The 22,116-nt window shown below is 43.6% G+C and overlaps 1 protein-coding gene across 7 annotated transcripts in view; it reads left to right on the plus strand.

The window, feature by feature from the left end:
- Positions 1 to 22,116, plus strand: part of Osmr (oncostatin M receptor) — a 73,432-nt gene that overhangs the window by 47,996 nt on the left and 3,320 nt on the right. For 6 of the 7 annotated variants that reach the window (XM_060380507.1, XM_060380505.1, XM_060380506.1 and 3 more), the window contains 7 exons: positions 521 to 597; positions 1,995 to 2,217; positions 4,481 to 4,660; positions 5,657 to 5,761; positions 7,558 to 7,731; positions 8,673 to 8,840; positions 21,923 to 22,004. In XM_060380507.1, coding sequence (XP_060236490.1) covers positions 521 to 597; positions 1,995 to 2,217; positions 4,481 to 4,660; positions 5,657 to 5,761; positions 7,558 to 7,731; positions 8,673 to 8,840; positions 21,923 to 22,004 — 1,009 coding nt within the window. Of the gene's footprint in view, positions 1 to 520; positions 598 to 1,994; positions 2,218 to 4,480; positions 4,661 to 5,656; positions 5,762 to 7,557; positions 7,732 to 8,672; positions 8,841 to 18,359; positions 18,439 to 21,922; positions 22,005 to 22,116 lie in introns of all 7 variants that reach the window. The other variant, XM_060380511.1, reaches the window with a different exon arrangement.

Below are 22,116 nucleotides of genomic sequence, written 5' to 3' on the forward strand. Positions count from 1 at the left end.
TGTGAACAGTGTGGCTGTGGACCCATGGATAGAAGTCACAGAAAGTGAGAGGGCTGGCTGGCAGGCCCTGAGGAGGATAGGTAATCCTCATGGCTTAGAAAAGCAGTTCTCAACCTGGGGCCACAACCCCCAGAGAGTAGCATATCAGCTATCCTGCATATCAGGCATTTACATTATGATTCATAACAGCAGCAAAATTACAGTTATAAATAGCATAATGTTGATCTTATATTATAAGCTAATAGATTTGAAACTTTTGTATTTACCTATCCATGATTTAAAACTATAATATGTAACTCTAGATGTAGTTTCGTGTCTTGAGCCTTGAAAAATGTTATAGTAGGCCTGAGTTGAACACACAGGAATATTTTTATGGCTGGGGGTCACCACAACATGAGAAACTGTATTTAAGGGTCTCAGCATTGGGATGGTTGAGAACCACTGGCTCAGAAGAACATGGGAATTATGGCCTGCTTTGCACACAAATGTGACCCACGAACCTTTCTTTGGTTAATTTCAGCCCCCTCACAACCTCTTGATGTGTGGAGACAAGTGTGGCCAGAGAATGGAACAAATGCTGTGGCCCTCTTCTGGAAGGTAAGGAGTGTAGCCTCAGAAGGTGTGACTTGCTGCTTCTGAAGAGCAGTGCCCTCCCCAGCCAGGAGAAACCTTGGTGTCAGTCTCTCCCGGCTGGTTATCAGGTAGAAGGACCCATTCCATAGCCATGTCCTAGTGCTTGTTCTACAATTTCCTTGAGCCCAACTGATGGGTGAGGATGATTTTGATTGCTAGAACCTTTTCTGTATGTTCCACTCAGGCCTACCATAACTTTCGCAAGGCTGAATACAGGGAGCTACATCTAGAGGCACAGACCCTACTTCTAAACAAGGAATACGTAAATGCAGAGGTTTCAAATCATGCTATAAAATTATAATAGAAGACCAGCATTATCCTTCTACACGACCTGATACACTGTGCGGCAACCTGCAAGCCAGCTTTGTATTTAGAGCGCTGAGATGCCTCAATGTCTCATACCAAAACCTGGTGATAGGAGATGATTGGCAAGTGGTCACAGCCTCACCAGCTTTTCTTCTCCCCTCAAGTTTGGCACAGTCCTCCAGGCTCTGCATACACATATCTGTCTCTGCTCAGCCTATGTCTGAGTTCCATCCACACCCTGATGGGACAGCTGCTGCTTGCTCTGAGATCTAGGGGTACACAGAGCAAGACACAGCTGTCCCAGGAAAGGCAGACCTCATGAAGCCTGGATGAGTGCTAAGCTGGGACCGTGAGGGCAAGGTCTTCTCCATAATCATGAGCATCTTCCACAAGAGAGAGTGTGGGCTAGATGGCAGAAGTCAGGGTGAGCCAAGACTAGGTAAAAAGAGGCCAGGACTAAGGCTCTTCTAGAAAGGGCCTGTGGGTGCTGGTTCCTTTATTTTCTCTCAGCTGCCTTCTGCTCTTACTTCCTCCAGAGCTAAGAGTCTGTATTCCTCTTGACTTTTGACTCAGATCGTTCTTTCTGGATAAACTGTACATTTGTTTTGTTTTGAGACAAGTTTTCTCTGTGTAGCCTTGGTTGTCCTGGACTTGCTTTGTTGACCAGGCTAGCCTTGAACTCACAGAGATCTGCCTGCCTCTGCCTCCTGAGTGCTGGGATTCCAGGCATGTGCCGCCACACCTGGGGCATAAATCTTTACTAGAATCTCTGAATGATTTTTTTTCTGATTTCTTTAGTTAGACTGAAAGGCCTGATTCTAAACATATGTGCATCTATGTGTGCACATGCACACACACAGACAGACATGTGTATCTTAATATGTTTATATGTGTGTATGGGTGAATGTGCTAGTATGTGTGTGTGCACATGTGTGTGCATACAGGGATGTGCGTATATGAGTGGATACGGTCTTATATGTATGTGGAGTGGACAGAAATGAAAAAGTAATCTCAGAGTAAAGCCCATTTTGAAAGGATTATCATTTTTTTTTCAGCCACTATCAAATTCACAGGCCAATGGCAAAATCAAATTCTATAATATAGTTGTAGAAAATCAAGACAAACCAGCTAAGCCAGAACACTACTCTATCCGAGCACCATCCACTAACATAAAACTGAACCTTGATCCGAGTCCTTACAAGATTAACATCACAGCCAACAACAGCGCGGGTGCATCACCTGAGTCAGTGATGGTCATCTCCAATGATTCCGGACATGGTGAGTCAGCATCAGCAAATTTGGCTTCCACTCTTGAGAAAAACGTTGATGATATTTCCAAGTAGTGACAGACAAATAAAACCATAACTTGAAGGAACCATGTGCTGTTAGGCACTCCTCCAGAGCTGGGTGTATCAGCAGGTTGCCGTGTGACAATGCCTTCACAGCAACCCAGCACCATCTGTCCTGGAATCTTCAGCACACTTAAGGATCATCTAAAGTTCATTTGCTCTAAAATCCAGTATGCAGTCCCCCAGCAATCCCTGAGAGTCATGACAGTGGTGTCCTAGAGATTTTAGCTTTTGCAGTATGGACTGCATTTACAGTGCTGTAACCAGTATTTGCCCACCACTGACGCCTATAGAGAGTTTACGGAACGGCCATGCTGATGGGGAATGTCTCTATCCACAACACTCGGGAGATTGAGACAGGAGGATCATGAGTTTGAGGCCAGCCTCTGCTACGCAGTGAGACCATGTTGAGTGAGAACAGGGGTAGGGGCAAAAGAGCCCATGGACATCGTAAGGAGAGCTGATATACTCTTTCAGGAGACTTTGTAATTTGTCCAAGTTTGTAGAGTAACAACAGATGATTATGTACCAATCCTTCAGCCAACTAAAGAGTGAGCTAAGTGGAAGTGATTGTACATCTAAATCCAAGAGTTACTTTAATGGCCTTCTTGACTGAGCCATAGACAATCCGGGCATGCTAAGTCCCCGTCACCTGCTATGAGACAGTGCTCATGTGGACAAGAGGCAAAAAGGAGTTGACATGTTGAGATCATTAATGTACTGTGCAACAATGCCATCCTTTGGGTCTTGCAGTTAAACGTGCCAGGATCTGCTCATGGGGCTAGGAAAGATTGTATGGTTCCATTCCAATTCAGTTTAAGTTTAGGCTAAGTGAGCCATATTAGAAGGTTTTTGGGTTTGTTTTTTTAAGAACTGTTCCATGTGAAATCTGTACTACTATTGCTCTGGTGTAGGTAGAGCCACACTTTGATCTTGAGACTGAAGAATTTTACCCATTTCCACAAAATTGCACTAAAACCTGCAGTTCACATTACTCTGAGCCTCCTGCCTCACCTGACAGTTTTAATTACTAGTTACTATTGGCATGAAAGTAAGGTGCTGTTCATCTTTCTGGGTCATGAAATTGTTCTACATCAGAAGCAACCATTAGGGTGTACAGCTGTAAGCACACTGTGAAAGTCCTTGAGATTGTTTCTTCATTGGGCTAGTTCCCAGCTGGCTTAGACACATGGCTTCCTCTTCTTCCTCCACCAAGGAAATGAATCTGTTTCACCCCTAAATGGCATTCCCCGTTCATTTACTCATAAATTTGAGAAATGTGGACCCTCACTTTTCAAGAAGCAGGCTGCACACTCAGAGTAGTGGGAACAAGAAGGTTTATGTCATGACTCTACAAAACTGGTTGTGAACCCAGAAAGGCCATTGATGGGGCAAGAAAAACAGCTAAGAGGATCAGGTGGATGGCCTAGCAGGCAAGCTTGGCTGTTAGTAATTTGCTGCTCTATGATTATAGCTTGTCTGGTGGTGGCGAGGGCATGTCCTTAGCAAACTGTCAGCCAGGTTCATTTGTAGCTGCAACTAAGCCAGCTGGATCCACTTTTGAAAAGGAACCATTACAAATGAACCATGTACAATCGACATTCCAAACAGGGTCCCCACGCTTAGCAAGCGGCTTCTTTGGAGCTACAGAACGTGATTTGAAGAATAAAGCCAGTGAGGTACGCCCTGCCCTCCATCCTCTGCCGCAGCTAGAAGTCCTTCCCTGTGCGGTACTGTGTTGGTCAGCTTGCCGCTGCTTTGTCAAAGCACCTGAGGGAAACAACTTGGAGATAAAGTGTGTTCTGGGTCACAGTTGTAGAGACTATAGCGTGGTCAGTTGGCCTGGTGCTTGGGGGCTGTGGGAAGATGAATGGGATCCTTTTGTGATAAAGCAAAAGCCACTCACCTCATGGTGCTTGGGAAGCAAAGAGAGGACAGAGCCAGGGCCCCAATGTCTTATTTTAAATATGCCTAGTAGTCTAATTTTTGTCTTCTGGTATCAGCATCTGACAAGTTTCACCACTTAGTGCCACAAACTAGGCACTAAGGCTTTAGGCACAGATGTCATTGAGAGACATTTTAAACCAAAAGTATAGACAGGTGGTGCAAGTACTGGTTCTATTTTCTTTGGAAATCGTAAAAGAAATACCACAATGTGAATCAGAAATATTTTCCTATTTGTTTCTGCACAGAAAAGGTCTGGGAAAAAAGAATTCACGGTACAAAGGATGGATTCCGTATTTCTTGGGAGCCGATATCCGGAGACGCTTTGGGCTATGTTGTGGACTGGTGTGAACATTCTCGGGGCCAGTACTGTAATCTTCAGTGGAAGAAGCTAGGCCCTAATACCACCAGCACCGTCATCACGTCCGGTGAGAGCTCGCAGCACTCCTCCTTGCTTACCGCCCTTGCAGAAACATCAGCTTAGACGTCAGTTCTGACCTGCAGATCCTTTGATCTAGGCTAACAATTTCGAAGTGACAATTCCAGCTTGGTTGCTTGGAAATCAGGTTTCCTGAGAATGAATTTTTGACCTCCGGGCTCAAAATCTACGACAGCAGAGTATGTAAATGTAGGCCCATAGTACAGATTTTAATAATTTTTTTTTTTCCCTCTGAATGAGAAGGGCATTGGAACTGTTTGCAGAAAGCCTTACAGATACAGACGACAGTGCATACTTGGGGAGTTTAGGGTATAGAGTCGATGGAAACAAGAAAATCAGTATTCAGTTTCACCAAAGTTGCAGGCATGAACTCTCCCCTCCGACACCAAATCTACAACTTGGAGGTGCCTGCTGTTTTAGGGAAGTCAAAGGAACTCAAGAGAGTGGCTTACGCAGGAGGCATAGGTGACCGTCTCTGGGGCTGATGGACTGAAGCGGTAACCGTCTATATCCAGGAGTAGTGGTGGAGGCCCCTGCAAGAGTCAGGGACCTGTGAGGCTTGCACACAGGTTGTAGGGCTGCAGGTGAAAGAGGAAGAAAGGGAAGGAAGCCAGGCTTTCTTGACCCCGGGTTTTAATGGGAGCACCAAGGGCAAATACTTAAGGATGGTTGATGTCAAAAGTGGCGTTGGAGTAGAATGAGTCTGCCCTGACTCTGCTCCCTGTTTATGCACAGAGATGAGAGCAGGTTGAGATCCTGACTCAGAGCACACGGTAGCCTGTATGCATACAGCAGGCTTTTGAGACAGCACTGTGTTTGCAACAGGGAGGGTTCTGAGACCTAAAGGAAGGAAGAAAGTCGTAGAGGGACAAAATGGAAAGATCTTGAGAAAGAAACTACTAGTGAGTGCTCGCTCACTATCTGTCCCCTTTGACTCAGATGATATTCTCCGTCTTGTTAAAACCCTCTGAATTCTCTTCTCCAGACACTTTTGAACCAGGGGTCCGTTACGACTTCAGAGTTTTTGAACTATCTATGCAACAGAATGCTCAGTTGATAGAGCGACAAACAGGATACACCCAGGAACTGGGTAAGTGGAAGGCATTTGGCTTGCCTCATGAAGACTGGTTCTGGGCCAGCCAAATACCCATGGCTTTGTGTTTAAGAAGATCCCATTCCTGAACTTAATTTTCTGGTCCCATTTATTTTAGAATTTGCATTAAGTTTTTTAAAATCATATAAATGAAATATCTTCATTTAAAGGAGATTTATAAAATGCTTCATGAAAAAGAATGAAATCATTGCTAATTTTTATACCCAAAGAGCAATATCTAATTAATTTTATTGTACACGGATACACATTTCTCTCTACTGGTACACACCTTTAAATAAAAATGGGCTCATACTCTACAGTTTGTTAACCTCTTTCTTGATTAATGCCACTAAGTATTATTTGACCACAGTGCTACTTCTGTGATTGAAAGGTACCCCCTCTCTGCACATGCCAAATCACCTATTCTTGGATAATTTAGAATGAAAGCTAGGACTTTTACTTAGAAACTGTAAAATTTATCTTCAAGTATCTTGTAGCTCCAACTTGTAAATCTCTCTTTTGCTGTCCACTCTCTTGTGCCCAGTCTGAATTGCTTTCATTTTTAGCAAAGTCTTTATCTGTATCCATAAACACACGTGTGTGTGTGTGTGTGTGTGTGTGTGTGTGTGTGTGTGTGTGTGTGTGTGTGCAGGTGCACGTGGAGCCCAGAGAATGTCACTATTGTTCTTCAGGTGCCATATACCATGCTTTTTGAGACTGTCTTGCATTGGCCCGGAGCTCACCAGGTGGGCTAGGATGATTAGCAGCAAGCCCCAGAAATCACTGTCTCCCCTTTCTCACACACTGTGTTTCAAGCAAACACCACCACTCTCAGCTTTCTGTATTTGTTCTGAAAATCAGACTCGGGTTGTCATGCCTAAAAGCAAGCACTTTACCAAGTGAGCTATCCCTTCATGTCTGCGATGAGGTTTTTCTGATTGAATCTGGGAAGAAGAGTCCTTGAGTCAAAGGGCCTCACCTTCTGAAATAAGCTTCTCTCTCTCTCCCTTAAGAATTGTTGTGAAATTGCCCCCTGTAAACTTTACCCCTTCCCACTACCAGAATGGGATGTTTGCTCTTCCCACTGAACGCTTAAGTGGGCTCCTGGTTGTCCCACCAATCAGATTCTAAAGCTTTTACTTTGGGGACCTGATCCAGTATTCATGGCAGGCAGAGAGGAAAGGAGGAGGCTTGCCATTTGTGTCTCTGTGTGCTGACACTGTGTATAAATGTGCACGTGTGTGTGTGTGTGTGTGTGTGTGTGTGTGTGTGAGAGAGAGAGAGAGAGAGAGAGAGAGAGAGAGAGAGAGAGACACGGGGAAGTGACAGGAGACCTGTCATTCCGTGGTGCATTGTCTGTCCTGGGAATTCCATTCTTTAAAACCCATCTCATGTCTTTGAGCACAGCTTGCCTCTTCTGTCCCTTCCTCTTCATGCCTGTAGTTTCTATGGTTCAGAAAATACTGTTGAGGTGCCAAGGCCAGAATCAAGTCTAAGATATGACTTTTATTTTTTACTTTTCCCCCCTCCCCCCGTGACTTTTCTGCAGATTATTTATGCTCTCTGGGTATTTAATTCTTCATGTGGAAGGTTTGCACGAGAGCATTGTTCAGCTCCTTCCCGGAACTCGTGCCTGTGTCTCGGAGGATATTACCCAGGGAAAGAGATAAGATTCCTTAACTTGACTCAAGCTCTTAGTGTCCAGAGATGCCTGTGCTCTGTGTTTAGTGTGCATACATGTTCTGAGACCATTCCCAGATTGTGACTTGTTCTTGTCCACTTTCCTTTCCTAGCTCCTTTGGAGAATCCGAATGTGAAAATTATAAACTTGACTTCAAACTCCTTCATTCTGAGCTGGCAAAATTATTCCAGTGACTCCCAGCCTGGTTTTATAAAGGGATACACTGTGTATTTGAAATCCAAGGAGCTGCAGTGCCACCAAAATTGGGAACGGCATCTTCTTCCAGGTGATGCTTACTCTTGGGTATCTACTGAGACTTGCAAGATCTCACCATCTGGAAAACAATGAAACTGCTGCTGAGTCTGTCCCCAAAGTTAGAAAAAAGGCACAGAAAAGGCTCCTATGTGCCAGGGGTAGGCTGGAGACCAGGCTGATGCTCTTCCCATGTTGTTTTAGAATCAGTGGGCTAAACAAAAAGGGGTGTGAATGGAGGGAGAGGTATTTTAATTCACTTCAAGAGTAACACAGACCTGACCATCAATTAGCCCCTAAGGAAATCCTTCCCTTCAGAAAACCTGCTTGTTTCTCCAGCCCCTCCTTAAAAAAAAAAGAAAAAAGAAAAAAGAAACTCCATCAATGTTTTTGGTTTTAATTTTGGTTTACTTACCTGTCTGTGGCGCTGAGGACCAGACCCAGGGCCTTGCACACACTATGAGTAAGGAGTCTGTCTGTAAGCCACGTCTCTGGGCACCAGCTTATTTTACTTGCCCTGTGTGTGCTTATTACGCCTGGCAGAACTCTCTCCCCATGCTCTTGCCATTCTCTGCTGAGTGGATACTTTGCTTATTGTGGGCACATGTTGAAAATGAGTGAAATTATAATCTGATCTGAAGTTGGTTTAAGAATGTTGATGGTTCTGAGACAGCTGGGGTAGCTCTGCCTGGCTCTCCCAAGGTCTCTGCTGTACTTTTTTCTTTCTTTTTAATAAGTCAGGGTTCCATGCATCCCAGGCTGGCTTGCACTCACTCTGTAGTTGAAGATGATCTTGAACTTCTGTTCTTCCCACTGGGACTACAGGCATGTGTCGTCATGTCCACTCTGTGTCCTGCTGGGAATTGAACCAATGGCCTCTGCATGCTAGGCAAGCCCCCTACTAACTGGCCACACACGGGCCCCTGCAACACTCTGAATATTGATTTTGATGACAACATTGTTTTTCAAACACAGGTGATTCAGTGCTCTGTATATATGACATCAACGACCCGGAGAAAAAGACATTGACTGTGGAAAACCTTCAGCCAGAATCCCTCTATGAGTTTCTGGTCACTCAGTATAACAGCGCTGGCCACGGACCCAATGAAACATTCACCAAAGTCAGGACTACAGACGAACGCTGTGAGTTTTCCCAAATCCTCTGTTTCTCTCAAGGTTAAGTTTCATTGCTTTGCATAGATCAGGAACTTTCAGTAATTATTCCTTTACTCTCCTGCACACATAAATGCTATTCAGAATCCTGTTCCAGACCCCAGGTCAAAGAGGTAGTACCCTGACCTATTATGATCTAGAACCTTCTTCTCACCTTTCTCCCTGACCCTGGGGATGTCTGGCTCTGGGAGTCAGCCTCAGGGGGACTTGAAAATTTACAGCATATTTTAGAGTTGACATTAGAAGCGCTACTGACTTCTCTCCAACAGGCCCTGGATGGTGGTGGGTAGCCTTCTTCCCCAGCCTTCCCTCTGGCTGGGTTTCCGACCTGACCGGAGGCTCTGCTCTGCTGGGGATGGTGAGAGCCTGGCAATGTGCAGTAGCTCAGACCGGCATGTTACCAGCTCTGTGGTTGTGGATTCTATGGGGGAAAACGTGAAGAGATATGTCTTTCTAAAATGCATTTGGCATCAGAGTTAGAGGAAGAAAAAAGGAAGGGACAAAGTAGGGACTGTACTTCCATCTCAAACTCTGCCAGCCAGAAAGGTGGGAGGAAATATCCCCTGGAGAGAGGATGCAGGGGAGAAAGCTTTGCGATGGCTTTCCCTAGAGAGGCCCACACCCACATTCTTGAATGTGTCTTTCTTTCCTTATGAACATCTTTCATTCTTTTAATCCTAATTCTTTTTTTTTTAAATGTCTAAGAAAATTATTTGAAAAGTATCTATGCCTTCAAAGCTACAATTTTTTTTTTTTTTTTTTTTTTTTTTTTTTTTTACATTTTGATTTATTTTTTTTTTTTTCAATGCAGTTTATTCAGGAACATTGAACAATCCTCGGACCCCGGGGAAAGCCAGCCCACAGCTTAAATAGCCTCTGGGTAGCCAACCCAGGCGTGCCACGGGGGCAATGCAGATAGGTCCACATACATGGAAGCAAGCCAGATCCTCGGCCTTAGCCAAATGTGGAGTTGTTCTTGACAGAGAGCACTCACCATCGGGAAGGTGGAAGGCGGAAACCAGCTCCATCTTTAAGGCATAGCATTCTGCAGCTCTCTACAGTTCCCCCTTTTTGTTTTAGACGCATCAGGCAAGAGTAGAGGTCTGATCTCTGATATTAGAAATAAATTGGGACTTTGTACAGATGTTCATTTAGGTGTCATCCACCCAAAGAGCATCAGACCCGTCCAATACCTTTTTCTCAGAGGCGGGACCTGGGGCATCAACCCGCATGCAATCAGACATGCTCTTCTCTGGGTCCAAAGCGGCTGACCCTGAGTGCAGTGCTTAGCCTCGCATCCTGAGCGTATCATTTTAGCTTTTTATGGTATCCAACCATGCTTGGGGAGAATGTCCTGCTTCAATGGCTGTAAAGGCCTGAATGATCATGGCTGCATCACACTGTTGTGAGACTCTAATCTTGCATATATACCACAGGCAAACCAAGGAGACCAACACCAGAAGGCCTGCTAACACTCCCATGCCCGCCCATTCCTTCAGATGATTCATGGCTGCAGCAATCCATGTTGATAATCCTGTGGCTAGTCCTGCGTCCACTCCGGTAGAATTTACTGTGACAATGGCCACTCTCAGCTGCTCCATCGTAGTATCGAATTCTCCAGTCCAATTACCTAAAATATAGCTCGACAATTGTTTAGACAGATTTGCAGCAAAGGAAAAATTCTCATGTTGTATGCTAGTGACACAAAGTCCAGCATACTTTCATTGACAGCCAGGTTGAGCAATTTGCCATAGGGTATCAATTTGCTCCTGCAAGAGGTCAATCCTCTGATTGAACACCATCAAGCTTCCTTGTAGTTGAGCATTAATTCTTTTATGTACAACTAAGGCATGAGCTACATTGGCTAAATGATTATTCAGGGTCTGAGCAGTCTGCCCAGTATGACTCATGGCTAATGCCCTGGTGGTAGCTCCAACAGCTGTCAATGAGATGGTAGTATCAATGGTGGCTGTAGTTCCAAGATCCCTTTTCTGTCTGAAGAGAGTCATAGCGTGAGGGGCATCAATGGGCATAGGCACCCAGTGAGGCATGCGAGTAACCAGGGCATACCTAACTTTACTAGCATTCCAGCATTGGGCAAAAAAGCAAGTATCATTACCACAATTACTTGGCTCTATCTGGCTAATAATGAATAAAAATGGGGGATATAGACAAACAGGTGTGGGCTTATAGGAAATATTATGAGAAGCCTTAACCCCTCGTTGGAACATCCTGCGTCAGTTCTAGAACTAGCAGTGGTGGTGTCCGAGGTCTGAGTAGGTTCAGGAGACCATTGCCCCCAGGGGCGAGACGTGCTCCATGCCAATTGACTAACTCCATGTTTTCCTCCAATTTTGAAAGTCATTTAAGGTTCTTAAATTATTTTTTCCCTTTTTTCTTAAATTTTTCATCAATTACACTTTATTCATTCTGCATCCCCCCATAAGCCCCTCCCTCCTCCCATCCCAATCCCACCCTCCCTCCTCCCTCTGCTTGCATGCCACTCCCCAAGTCCACTAATAGGGGAGGTTCTCCTCTCCTTTCTGATCTTAGTCTATCAGTTCTCATCAAAAGTGGCTGTATTGTCCTCTACTGTGGCCTGGTAAGGCTGCTCCCCCCCCCCCAGAGGGAGGTGATCAAAGAGCAGGCCAATCAGAGTATGTCAGAGGCAGTCCCTCTTCACATTACTATGTAACTCAATTGGACTCTGAACTGCCCTGGGCTACATCTGTGCAGGGGTTCTAGGTTATCTCCATGAATAGTCCTTGGTTGGAGTATGAGTCTCTGGGAAGTTTCCTATGTTCAAATTTTCTTGTTCTGTTGCTCTCCTTGTGGAGACCCTGTCCTCTCCAGCTCTTACTATTTCCCAGTTCTTACCTAAAATTCCGTTCACTCTGCCCAACAGTTGCCTATCAGGCTCAGCATCTACTTTGATAGTCTGAAGGGCAGAGGCTTTCAGAGGCCCTCTGTGGTAGGTTCCTAGGTTGTTTCCTGTTTTCTTCTTCTTCTGATGTCCATCCTCTTTGCCTTTCTGGATGGGGATTGGACGTTTTAGTTAGGGTCCTCTCTCTTGCTTAGTTTCTTTAGATGCACAGGTTTTAGTGGGTTTGTCCTATGTTGTATGTCTATATGAGTGAGTATATACCATGTGTGTCTTTTTGCTTCTGAGACAACTCACTCAGGATGATCCTTTCCAGATCCCACCATTTACCTGCAAATTTCATGATTTCCTTATTTTTCATTGCTGAGTAATATTCCATTGTGTAGATGTACCACAATTTCTGCATCCATTCTTCAATTGAGGGGCATCTGGGTTGTTTCCAGCTTCTGGCTATTACAAATAAAGCTGCTACAAACATGGTTGAGCAAATGTCCTTTTTGTGTACTTGAGCCTCTTTTGGATATATGCCCAGTAGTGGTATGGCTGGATCTTGAGGAAGCGCTATTCCTAGTTGTCTGAGAAAGCGCCAGATTGATTTCCAGAGTGGTTGTACAAGTTTACATTCCCACCAGCAGTGGAGAAGGGTTCCCCTTTCTCCGCAACCTCTCCAGCATGTGTTGTCACTTGAGTTTTTGATCTTGGCCATTCTCATGGGTGTAAGGTGAAATCTCAGGGTTGTTTTGATTTGCATTTCCCTAATGGCTAATGAGGTTGAGCATTTCTTTAAGTGCTTCTCTGCCATTCGGTATTCCTCTACAGAGAATTCTCTGTTTAGCTCTGTTCCCCATTTTTTAAGTGGATTACTTGGTTTGCTGCTTTTCAGCTTCTTTAGTTCTTTATATATACTGGATATGAGTCCTCTGTCAGATAAAGGGTTGGTGAAGATTCTTTCCCAATCTGTAGGTGGTCACTTTGTTTTGATGACGGTGTCCTTTGCTTTACAGAAGCTTTTCAGTTTCATGAGGTCCCATTTATTGGTTGTTGCTCTTAGAGCCTGTGCTGTTGGTGTTCTGTTCAGGAAGTTTCCCCCTGTACCAATGAGTTCTAGGGTATTTCCCACTTTTTTTTCAAGCTGATTTAATGTGTCTGGTTTTATGTTGAGGTCTTTGATCCACTTGGACTTCAGTTTTGTGCAGGGTGACAAGTATGGATCTATTTTCATTTTTCTACATGTAGACATCCAGTTAGACCAGCACCATTTGTTGAAGATGCTATCTTTTTTCCATTGTATGGTTTTGGCGTCTTTGTCAAAGATCAGGTGTCCATAAGTGTGTGGGTTTATTTCTGGGTCCTCTGTTCGGTTCCATTGATCCACCATTCTGTTTCTATGCCAGTACCATGCAGTTTTTAAAACTGTTGCTCTATAGTACAACTTAAGATCAGGGATGGAGATACCTCCAGAAGATCTTTTATTGTAGAGGATTGTTTTAGCAATTCTGGGTTTCTTGTTATTCCATATGAAGTTGAGAATTTTCCTTTCCAGGTCTGTAAAGAATTGTGTTGGTAATTTGATGGGAATTGCATTGAATCTGTAGATTGCTTTTGGTAAGATGGCCATTTTTACTATGTTAATCCTGCCAAGCCATGAGCATGGGAGATCTTTCCATCTTCTCATATCTTCTTCTAATTCTTTCTTCAGAGATTTGAAATTTTTTTCATACAAGTCTTTGACTTCCTTGGTTAGGGTTACTCCGAGGTACCTTATGTCATTTGTGGCTATTGTGAAGGGTGTTGTTTCCTTAATTTCTTTCTCAGCCCTTTTGTCTTTTGTATACAGGAGGGCTACTGATTTTTTTGAGTTAATTTTGTATCCTGCCACTTTGCTGAAGGTGTTTATCAGCTGTAGGAGTTCCCTGGTAGAGTTTTTGGGGTCACTCACGTATACTATCATATCATCTGCAAATAGTGATAATTTGACTTCTTCCTTTCCAATTTGTATCCCCTTGATCTCCTTCAACTGTCTTATTGCTCTAGCAAGGACTTCCAACACTATGTTGAAGAGATATGGAGAGAGTGGGCAGCCTTGTCTTGTCCCTGATTTCAGTGGGATTGCTTTAAGTTTCTCTCCATTCAGTTTGATGTTGGCTATAGGCTTGCTGTATATCGCCTTTACTATGTTTAGATATGTGCCTTGTATCCCTGATCTCTCCAATACTTTGAACATGAATGGATGTTGGATTTTGTCAAAGGCTTTTTCAGCATCTAGGGAGATTATCATGTGGTTTTTTTCTTTCAGTTTGTTAATATGGTGGATCACATTGATGGATTTCCGTATATTGAACCACCCCTGCATACCTGGGATGAAGCCTACTTGGTCATAGTGGATAATATCTTTGATGTGTTCTTGGATTCGGTTTGCAAGTATTTTATTAAGTATTTTTGCATCAATGTTCATAAGGGAGATTGGCCGGAAATTCTCTTTCTTTGTTGAGTCTTTGTGAGGTTTAGGTACCAAGGTGACTGTGGCTTCATAGAATGAATTTGGTAATATTCCTTCTGTTTCTATTTTGTGGAATAGTTTGAAGAGAATTGGTGTTAGCTCTTCTTTGAAGGTCTGGTAGAATTCTGCGCTGAAGCCATCTGGTCCTGGGCTTTTTTTGGATGGGAGACTTTTGATGACCGCTTCTATTTCTTTGGGGGATATAGGTCTATTTAGTTGATTTACCTGGTCCTGGTTCAGCTTTGGTAAGTCAAATCGATCAAGAACATTGTCCATTTCATTTAGATTTTCAAATTTTGTGGCAAATAGACTTTTGAAGTAAGTCCTAATGATTGTTTGGATTTCCTCAGTGTCTGTAGTTATATCCCCCTTTTCATTTCTGATTTTGTTGATTTGGGTGGTGTCTCTCTGCCTTTTAGTTAGCCTGGCTAAGGGTTTGTCGATCTTGTTGATTTTCTCAAAGAACCAGCTCTTGGTTTCATTGATTCTTTGAATTGTTTTATTTGTTTCCAATTGATTGATTTCAGCCCTGAGTTTGATTATTTCCAGCCGTCTACTCCTTCTTGGTGTGTCTGCTTCTTCTTTTTTCTAGGGTTTTTAAGTGAGCCATTAGGGTGCTTGAATGAGCTGTCTCGAATTTCTTCTTGAAAGCACTTAGTGCTATGAACTTTCCTCTTAGCACTGCTTTCATTGTGTCCCACAAGTTCGGGTATGTTGTGTCTTCATTTTCATTGATTTCTAGAAAGACTTTAATTTCTTTCTTTATTTCTTCCCTGACCCAGCTGTCATTTAGTAACAAGTTGTTCAGTTTCCATGTGTGTGTAGGCTTTTTGTTATTTCTGTTATTGTTGAGGTCCAGCTTTATTCCATGGTGATCAGACAAGATACATGGGATTATTTCAATCTTCTTGTATCTGTTGAGGCTCGCTTTGTGACCCACTATGTGGTCTATTTTGGAGAAGGTTCCATGAGGTGCTGAGAAGAAGGTAAATTCTTTTGTGTTTGGGTGTAAAGTTCTGTAAATGTCTGTTAGGTCCATTTGATTCATGACCTCTGTCAGAGACATTGTTTCTTTGTTTAATTTCTGTTTGGTTGACCTGTCCTTTGTTGAGAGTGGGGTGTTGAAGTCTCCCACTATTAATGTGTGTGGATCTATATGTGCTTTAAATTTTATCAATGTTTCTTTCACAAATGTGGGTGCCCTTGTATTTGGGGCATAGATGTTCAGGATTGTGATGTCTTCCTGGTGGAATTTTCCCTTGATGAGTATGAAGTGTCCTTCCCCATCTCTTTTGATTAATTTTGGTTGAAAGTCTATTTTATCAGATATTAGAATGGCTACTCCTGCTTGCTTCTTGGGTCCGTTTGCTTGGAAAGTCGTCTTCCAACCCTTTACCCTCAGGTAATGTCTATCTTTGTGTCTTAGGTGTGTTTCTTGTATGCAACAGATTGCTGGGTTTTGTTTACGTATCCATTCTGTTAATCTGTGTCTTTTTATTGGAGAGTTGAGTCCATTGATGTTGAGAGAGATTAATGACCAGTGGCTGTTAGATCTCTTGATTTTGATGTTGGCTGTGGTCATCAGGTTGTGTGCTTGGTTGCTTTTTGTTTTACTGAAGTGAGGTTATTTATTTCCTGTGTTTTCTTGAATGTAGCTAGCTTTCTTGGGTTGTATTTTCCCTTCCAGTGTCTTCTGTAATGCTGGATTTGTTTGTAGGTATTGTTGAAATTTGTTTTTGTCATTGAATATCTTGTTTTCTCCATCTATGAGGACTGAGAGTTTTGCTGGGTATAGTAGCCTGGGCTGACATCTGTGTTCTCTTAGGGTCTGCATGATATCTGTCCAGGCCCTTCTGGCTTTCATAGTCTCTGTTGAAAAGTCAGGTGTGATTCTAATGGGTTTGCCATTATATGTTACTTGGCCTTTTTCCCTTGCAGCTTTTAGTATTTTTTCTTTGTTCTGTATACTTACTGTTTTGATTATTATGTGGCGGGAGGATTTTCTTTTCTGGTCAAATTTGCTGGGTGTTCTGTAGGCCTCATGTATTCTAATTGGCCTCTCCTTTAGCTTGGGGAAATTTTCTTCAATGATTTTGTTGAAAATATTTTCTGGGCCTTGGAGAAGGGAGTCTTCTTTTTCCTCTATACCTATTATTCTTAGGTTTTGTCTTTTCATATTGTCTTGCATTTCTTGGACGGTCTGTGTCAGGAATTTTTCAGATTTAACATTTTCTTTGACAGATACATCGATTTCTTCCATTGTATCTTCTACACCTGAGATTCTTTCTTCCATCTCTTGTAGTCTGTTGGTTATGCTTACCTCTGTAGTTCCTGTTTTCTTCCCTAGATTCTTCCTTTCCATTATTTCTTCCATTTGTGTTTTCTTTAATTTTTCCAATTCTATCTTCAGGTCTTGAGTTGTTTTGTTTACTTCCTTCACCTATCTGATTGTACTTTCCTGTTTTTCTTTTAGTTCCTTCAACTCTGTTTCTTTCATTTCATTCAGTGTTTTAAGCATTTCCTTTCTAAAGGCCATAAACTGTTTGGCTGCAGCTTCCTCTATTTCTTTACGGATGGCAATATTCTGTTTGAGTTTATCTTCCTCTATGTCTTTACGAATCTTATTTGTTTCCTCTGTTATCATCTTCATGAGCATACTTGTTAGGTCATCTTCTTGGATTTCAGTTATGGTGGGGTGTCCAGGGCTACTTGCCCCTGGGTAACTGGGTTCTGGAGATGCCATATTGCTCTGTCTTTTGTTGCTTGAGCTTTTACGCTGGCCTCTACCCATTGTGTTATCTTAGGAGTTTGGGGTTATTTTCTGGTGGTTCCTGGGGATCCTGTGGTGGAGAGAATCCCCTTTGCAGAAAGCTGGATTTTCCTGAAGGATGTCTTCTCAGCTTTTTGGGTATAGTCCCTGGATGGCTGGTGTTTTTTCAGGAGTTGCTCACCTCAGGGATATAGACCTGAGTGGTAACTGTGGTCTTTGTTAGTCGAGAGGGTTCTCCTCTCACCCAGGGAAGTCCTGAGGGCAGCTGCCCTGTTTCTGGGTTTCTTGTTGCAAATTTAATGATCAGCTGCTGTGACCCAGTTGGACATCAGGCGCGCCTCAACTGTTTGTGCTTGTGTCTGGAGCACAGCTGAGTGCTGGCGCCTCGGCCCCACTAGACTACTAGACTTTTTCTAGGGAAGGATTGGGTGATTTAGATCAGTACAGTTTCCTTCCTTCCCCGTGGATTCTCTGGAGACACGGACTCCTAGTGTCCTTTTTTGCCCTGGTGCACACTGCTCAGTGTCCGCCAGCTGGCTGGCCACAGAAATTTGCCTGTGCCTGGAGCACAGCTATGTGATGGCGGCTCAGTCTCTGCCAGCTGTCTGGTGCACAGAAACTGCCTGTGTCTGCCTTTGTGGCTTTTGGGAGTCTGAGTGGCTCCCTAAGCTGGGTAATTTTCCGGGGACCTTTTCAGGTTGGGGGTGAGCTGAGTGCTCTGAGATCAGACCCACCGTTTCTATCTCTGGCGGCAAATCAGGCGCGCAGGCAGGCAGGGCTCAGTGCCGGAACCTGGGTCCCCGGCTCTGGCTCCGGGCTGGCTCCTGGGGTGCCCGTGGAACCCGCCCGAGTCTTTTCCAGGGGATGTCTGGGTGACCTAAGGCCAGTCCCAATCGTTTCCTGTACCCTGGGGTTATCTCTCGACTGAAAATTCCAGTCTCTGATAGTGTGGTGCCCAAGGTTCAGTCTGGGACCGTGACCAGAGACACTGGCTTGTGGCTCTGGGCTGGGGCTGGGGCTGGCGGCCAGCAGCCAAGCGTCTGGCGGAACCGGGATCTCTTCCGCGGTTTAGCCAGGTGAGTTAAAAGCTGATTGAATCCCCCACCGTGGGGTATCCTCTCACCTGGGAAACACAATGACTGTGTTTTATGGCCGAGAGTTCTGATTGCTGTTCGCTGTGCTGATCCTGCTGTGCTGCTGCTCAGAATGAGAGTCCTCCCGGCGCCGCCATCTTGCCCCTCCTTAATCCTAATTCTTAAAACCTATAATAAGATTGCTAGATAAGGTTCAATTCAGCCTCAACTGGCCCATTCTGAAAATCTTTTCTGATGTAATCAGACCCAGTTTTGAGTGGTCCCTACATGATCAAGGAAGTCTTGCAGGAGGCAACTGGAGGCCAGCCCTTGCTGCACCACAGGTGACAGTAAGATTTGCAGCATTTTACAAGTGTGTTGAGGGTGGGGTTTCCATTGGCGAATTCACAGAAGGGTAAAGAAACCTTAAAGACACTTGTCTTTGAAAAAGAAGTAGGCTCCCGCTGGAAGTCCCAGCTTCCTCCACGCAGCATCTAGTCACTGAAATCTGAGCTGTTGGAAAGGGACAGTCATACTAGATAAATGGTTGTCCTGGAGCACCGTAAATGATGCCAAAGTCACAGCCAGCTTCAGCGGCAGACGGTAGTGGTGCCTGAGAGATGCCTCCACGCCCATGTCGAGAATTCAAATCAGAGCAGGATTTGAGCCAATGGTTTACATTATTTGAGCACTCTTGTCACTTTGAAGTAATTTCACTGGATGGGGAGATAATTTCTTTTTTGAGATGGGGTGTCATGTAGCCCAGGCTACATATCTGAGGATGAACTTGAACTCATGCTTCTTCTGCCTTCACCTCCCCAGTGTTGGAACTGCAGGCATGCATTACCATGACCAACTCTTAGAGTGAGTCTTTTTTTTTCTTTTTCTTTTTTTCAGTTTATATACTTTACATCCCAAGGGTGCCCCCTCCCCCTCTCCTCCCTGTCCCCCCCACTTCCATTTTAAATTTATTTCTGTATTATTTTTCTTCCACCTTTTGAACTTATTTTGTGTGAATACATATGCACATACATGTACATAAAATGGTAACTATATATTTTCAAGATTTCATTAATCCTTGCAGTAAACCTTATGACTTTGCCATTATCAGTTATATTGTTGCTAATAAGAAAGTATTTCAGCCGGGTGTAGTGGTGCTCGCCTGTAATCCCAGCACTCGGGGAGGCAGAGGCAAGCAGATCTCTGTGAGTTCCATGCCAGCCTGGTCTACAAAAGGAGTCCAGGACAGCCAAGGCTACACAGAAAAACCCTGACTAAAAAAATCAAAAACAAAAAAAAAAAGAGAGAGAGAGAGAGAGAAAAGAAAGAAAGGAAAAGAAGGTATTTCAATTCCTTGCAACTTCTCTGACAGACACTTTGTACATTTTTTAAACAGAATGTCATGTGACCCTGCTAACTATACCTCAGACCTTGTTAATCGGGAATGGGAAATGCTTGCATTTGCTAGGAGGAGACTGGTATGATAAACCAATAAAAATACCAAAAGATGCAATGCTTATAGAAGCTCAGTGTAGTTGTGCTTTTTAACAGCGGGTCCCTTTCTTTGTGAGTTGGTGCTTTTACTTTGAACAGAGACCAATGTTAGCAAATAGACATCACGAGATGGAGAGCTCAGGAAGTCTGGACAGCAGTCTCCGGAGTGCTGGTCCTTACTACCATTTCTATTTCTGCTTCTCGACATTTGAACTATGTCGATGTTACAAGCTGGGTTCAGATGGCTCTCTCCCAAATGATGGTTCAACTTAAGATTCCTTTGGAGTGATAAGATATGAGAGCAGGACATACCCAGAAGATGTTCTTTGCATTTTGATCTTTACCCTGCCTGTTGAACTATGGGATGCTGGCCCCAGCCGCAGCGCCGACAGCCAGCCACCCTGAGGGGAGTCTGTGGCAGTCCGCAGTGGCTGCCATGTTGCAGGGCTGTTGGCAGGCTAGGTGTGCGGGATACACCGTCCTGCAGGGCATAGATCTTGGAGTTTGTCAGGATGTAGTCCTTTCCTAGCCAAGGAGCACCCGTGATTAACTTTTTAGTCCTCAGTAGAGAAGTAGGTTATATTTTGAAAGTTTGTTTTTAAAACTGTCCTGAAGGTAGTTGAAATCAAACAGATGGGCACACTGAATGCACTGCACAAAATTACCTTCATTCTATACAGTGCAGATGAATCTTGTATGAATTTTGTAATTAGACTTTCTTCATACGTGTCACTATGAACACGCAAATATTCCTCAATCCAAAGCAATCCGAAATCCTAAAAACCTCTGGCTCCAAACATTTGTGATAATGGGTATTCATCCTCTCTTTAGCATTCAATAAAATGTATCTGAATCCATAATTTTACCAAATTTTAAAACTGATTTGCAGCACTCTCTTGAGAGCAAGTATTCTCTGCACACTGGTGAGAATGGAAGGGCAGGCTCCCTTCCAAAACTCTAGCCCCATGCAGTACCCACTGTCCCCTAAAACAAGCTCTTTTTTTTTTTTCTAGTCCAGGAAGTTACTGGGTGAGGAGTGAGGAAGGAAAGAGAAGCACACAGATAGAGCAGGACCATATGTTCATGCACATTGTCCTCAGAGCTTTCCAAGTCTTTATTTAGGAGACTGTTTACACACAGCTGAGTGGTTGGTTCACTGAATTACAAGCAATGGGAACAAGGAGAGTATTTTACAAATAGTAGTGTTTGACACATTTGGGAAATAAAGCAGAATTATTATAGGAGGTACAGAGGTAAGTTATGTAAGGCTAAGTAGAAGGCTCGTCTTCATGTCCAGGCTGCAGCCCACTGGTCACATGTACCCCAGGACAATTCCGAATGTGGCCCAACGTAAAATTTGGTGATTCCATTGCACAGTTCCGGAGTGTGAACTTTATTGGCGACAATGCTGTTATAATGTCAAAAGTCCAGACACTTCTGGGCCTAGCTAGTTTTTAATGTATAATAAGCAATCTCAGTGGTGGAGAGGTATTTGTTTTTTGATCAGGGGGTCCCATCATGGCTTGGATGACTGGGCCACACTGACCTCTGGGCTTGGGTCTGGCTCAGGGGTATCTCCTGTAAAGTCATCTGTGCTCAGGTTGAAGGGCAGGAATACAATGGGTATGTTCTTTTCATGGTTGATAAAGGAAGAGGATGACTATGTAAGTCTATTTAAAGCCCTTACCTAGACCATAGCTGTGAGCCAAACTAAGGCATGTGGTCAAGCCCTCAGGCAAGAGGCAGGAAAATACTCCCACCTACCACATAGCTAGGGTAGGGCGTGAGGAGCTGGGTAGTCATGATCGATTCTATTAGACTTGATGAGTTTGAACTACAGAGTGTTTGTTGACTGATAGCAAAGTGCTCCCTGCAATGGCTGGTGTCTCATATAGCCCAGTCTGGCCTTGAACTCTCTATGTAATGGAGGATGTCCTTGAACACCTGCTGCTTCTGCTCTACCTCCTGTGTGTTTGGAGTGTTGCAGGTATGCATTGCCATACCTAGCTTGGTTGCTGTTTTCTCTTTCTACTCAGGCAGTACTCAGATTAAATTTTCCCTAGAAGTTCCACCCAATTAAATTTGTATAAATATGATAAATAAGATCTATTTTGTGAAAAAGTGTTTTTTTTTCAGAATTAAACTTATTTAAAAAAAGCTCATATTGAGTCTTGGCTATATATGTGTATATATATATATATATATATAGAGAGAGAGAGAGAGAGAGAGAGAGCGAGCAGTAAACAAAGAAAATTCTTCACCCTTATAACCTTTTATTTCTTTAAGGAGGCCAATGCATGTGTGAAAAAGATTCCTTTCTTCTTTCTTCTTTAGCCTTCATGCTGCTGCAGATCATATTGCCCATGACCTTCTGCGTCTTGCTCCTCATCACTCTGTGCTACTGGAAAAGCCAGTGGTAAGTGGAGAGGAAGCCTTTATTCAAGAGTTAGAAACAAACCATATGACAGAAATGATATGGAATAATATGGGGAAAGAATGATGGAAAGGAAAAGATCAAAGTGTAAGCA

The sequence above is a fragment of the Meriones unguiculatus genome, chromosome 3, assembly GCF_030254825.1.
Source record: "Meriones unguiculatus strain TT.TT164.6M chromosome 3, Bangor_MerUng_6.1, whole genome shotgun sequence".
Lineage (NCBI taxonomy): Eukaryota > Metazoa > Chordata > Mammalia > Rodentia > Muridae > Meriones > Meriones unguiculatus.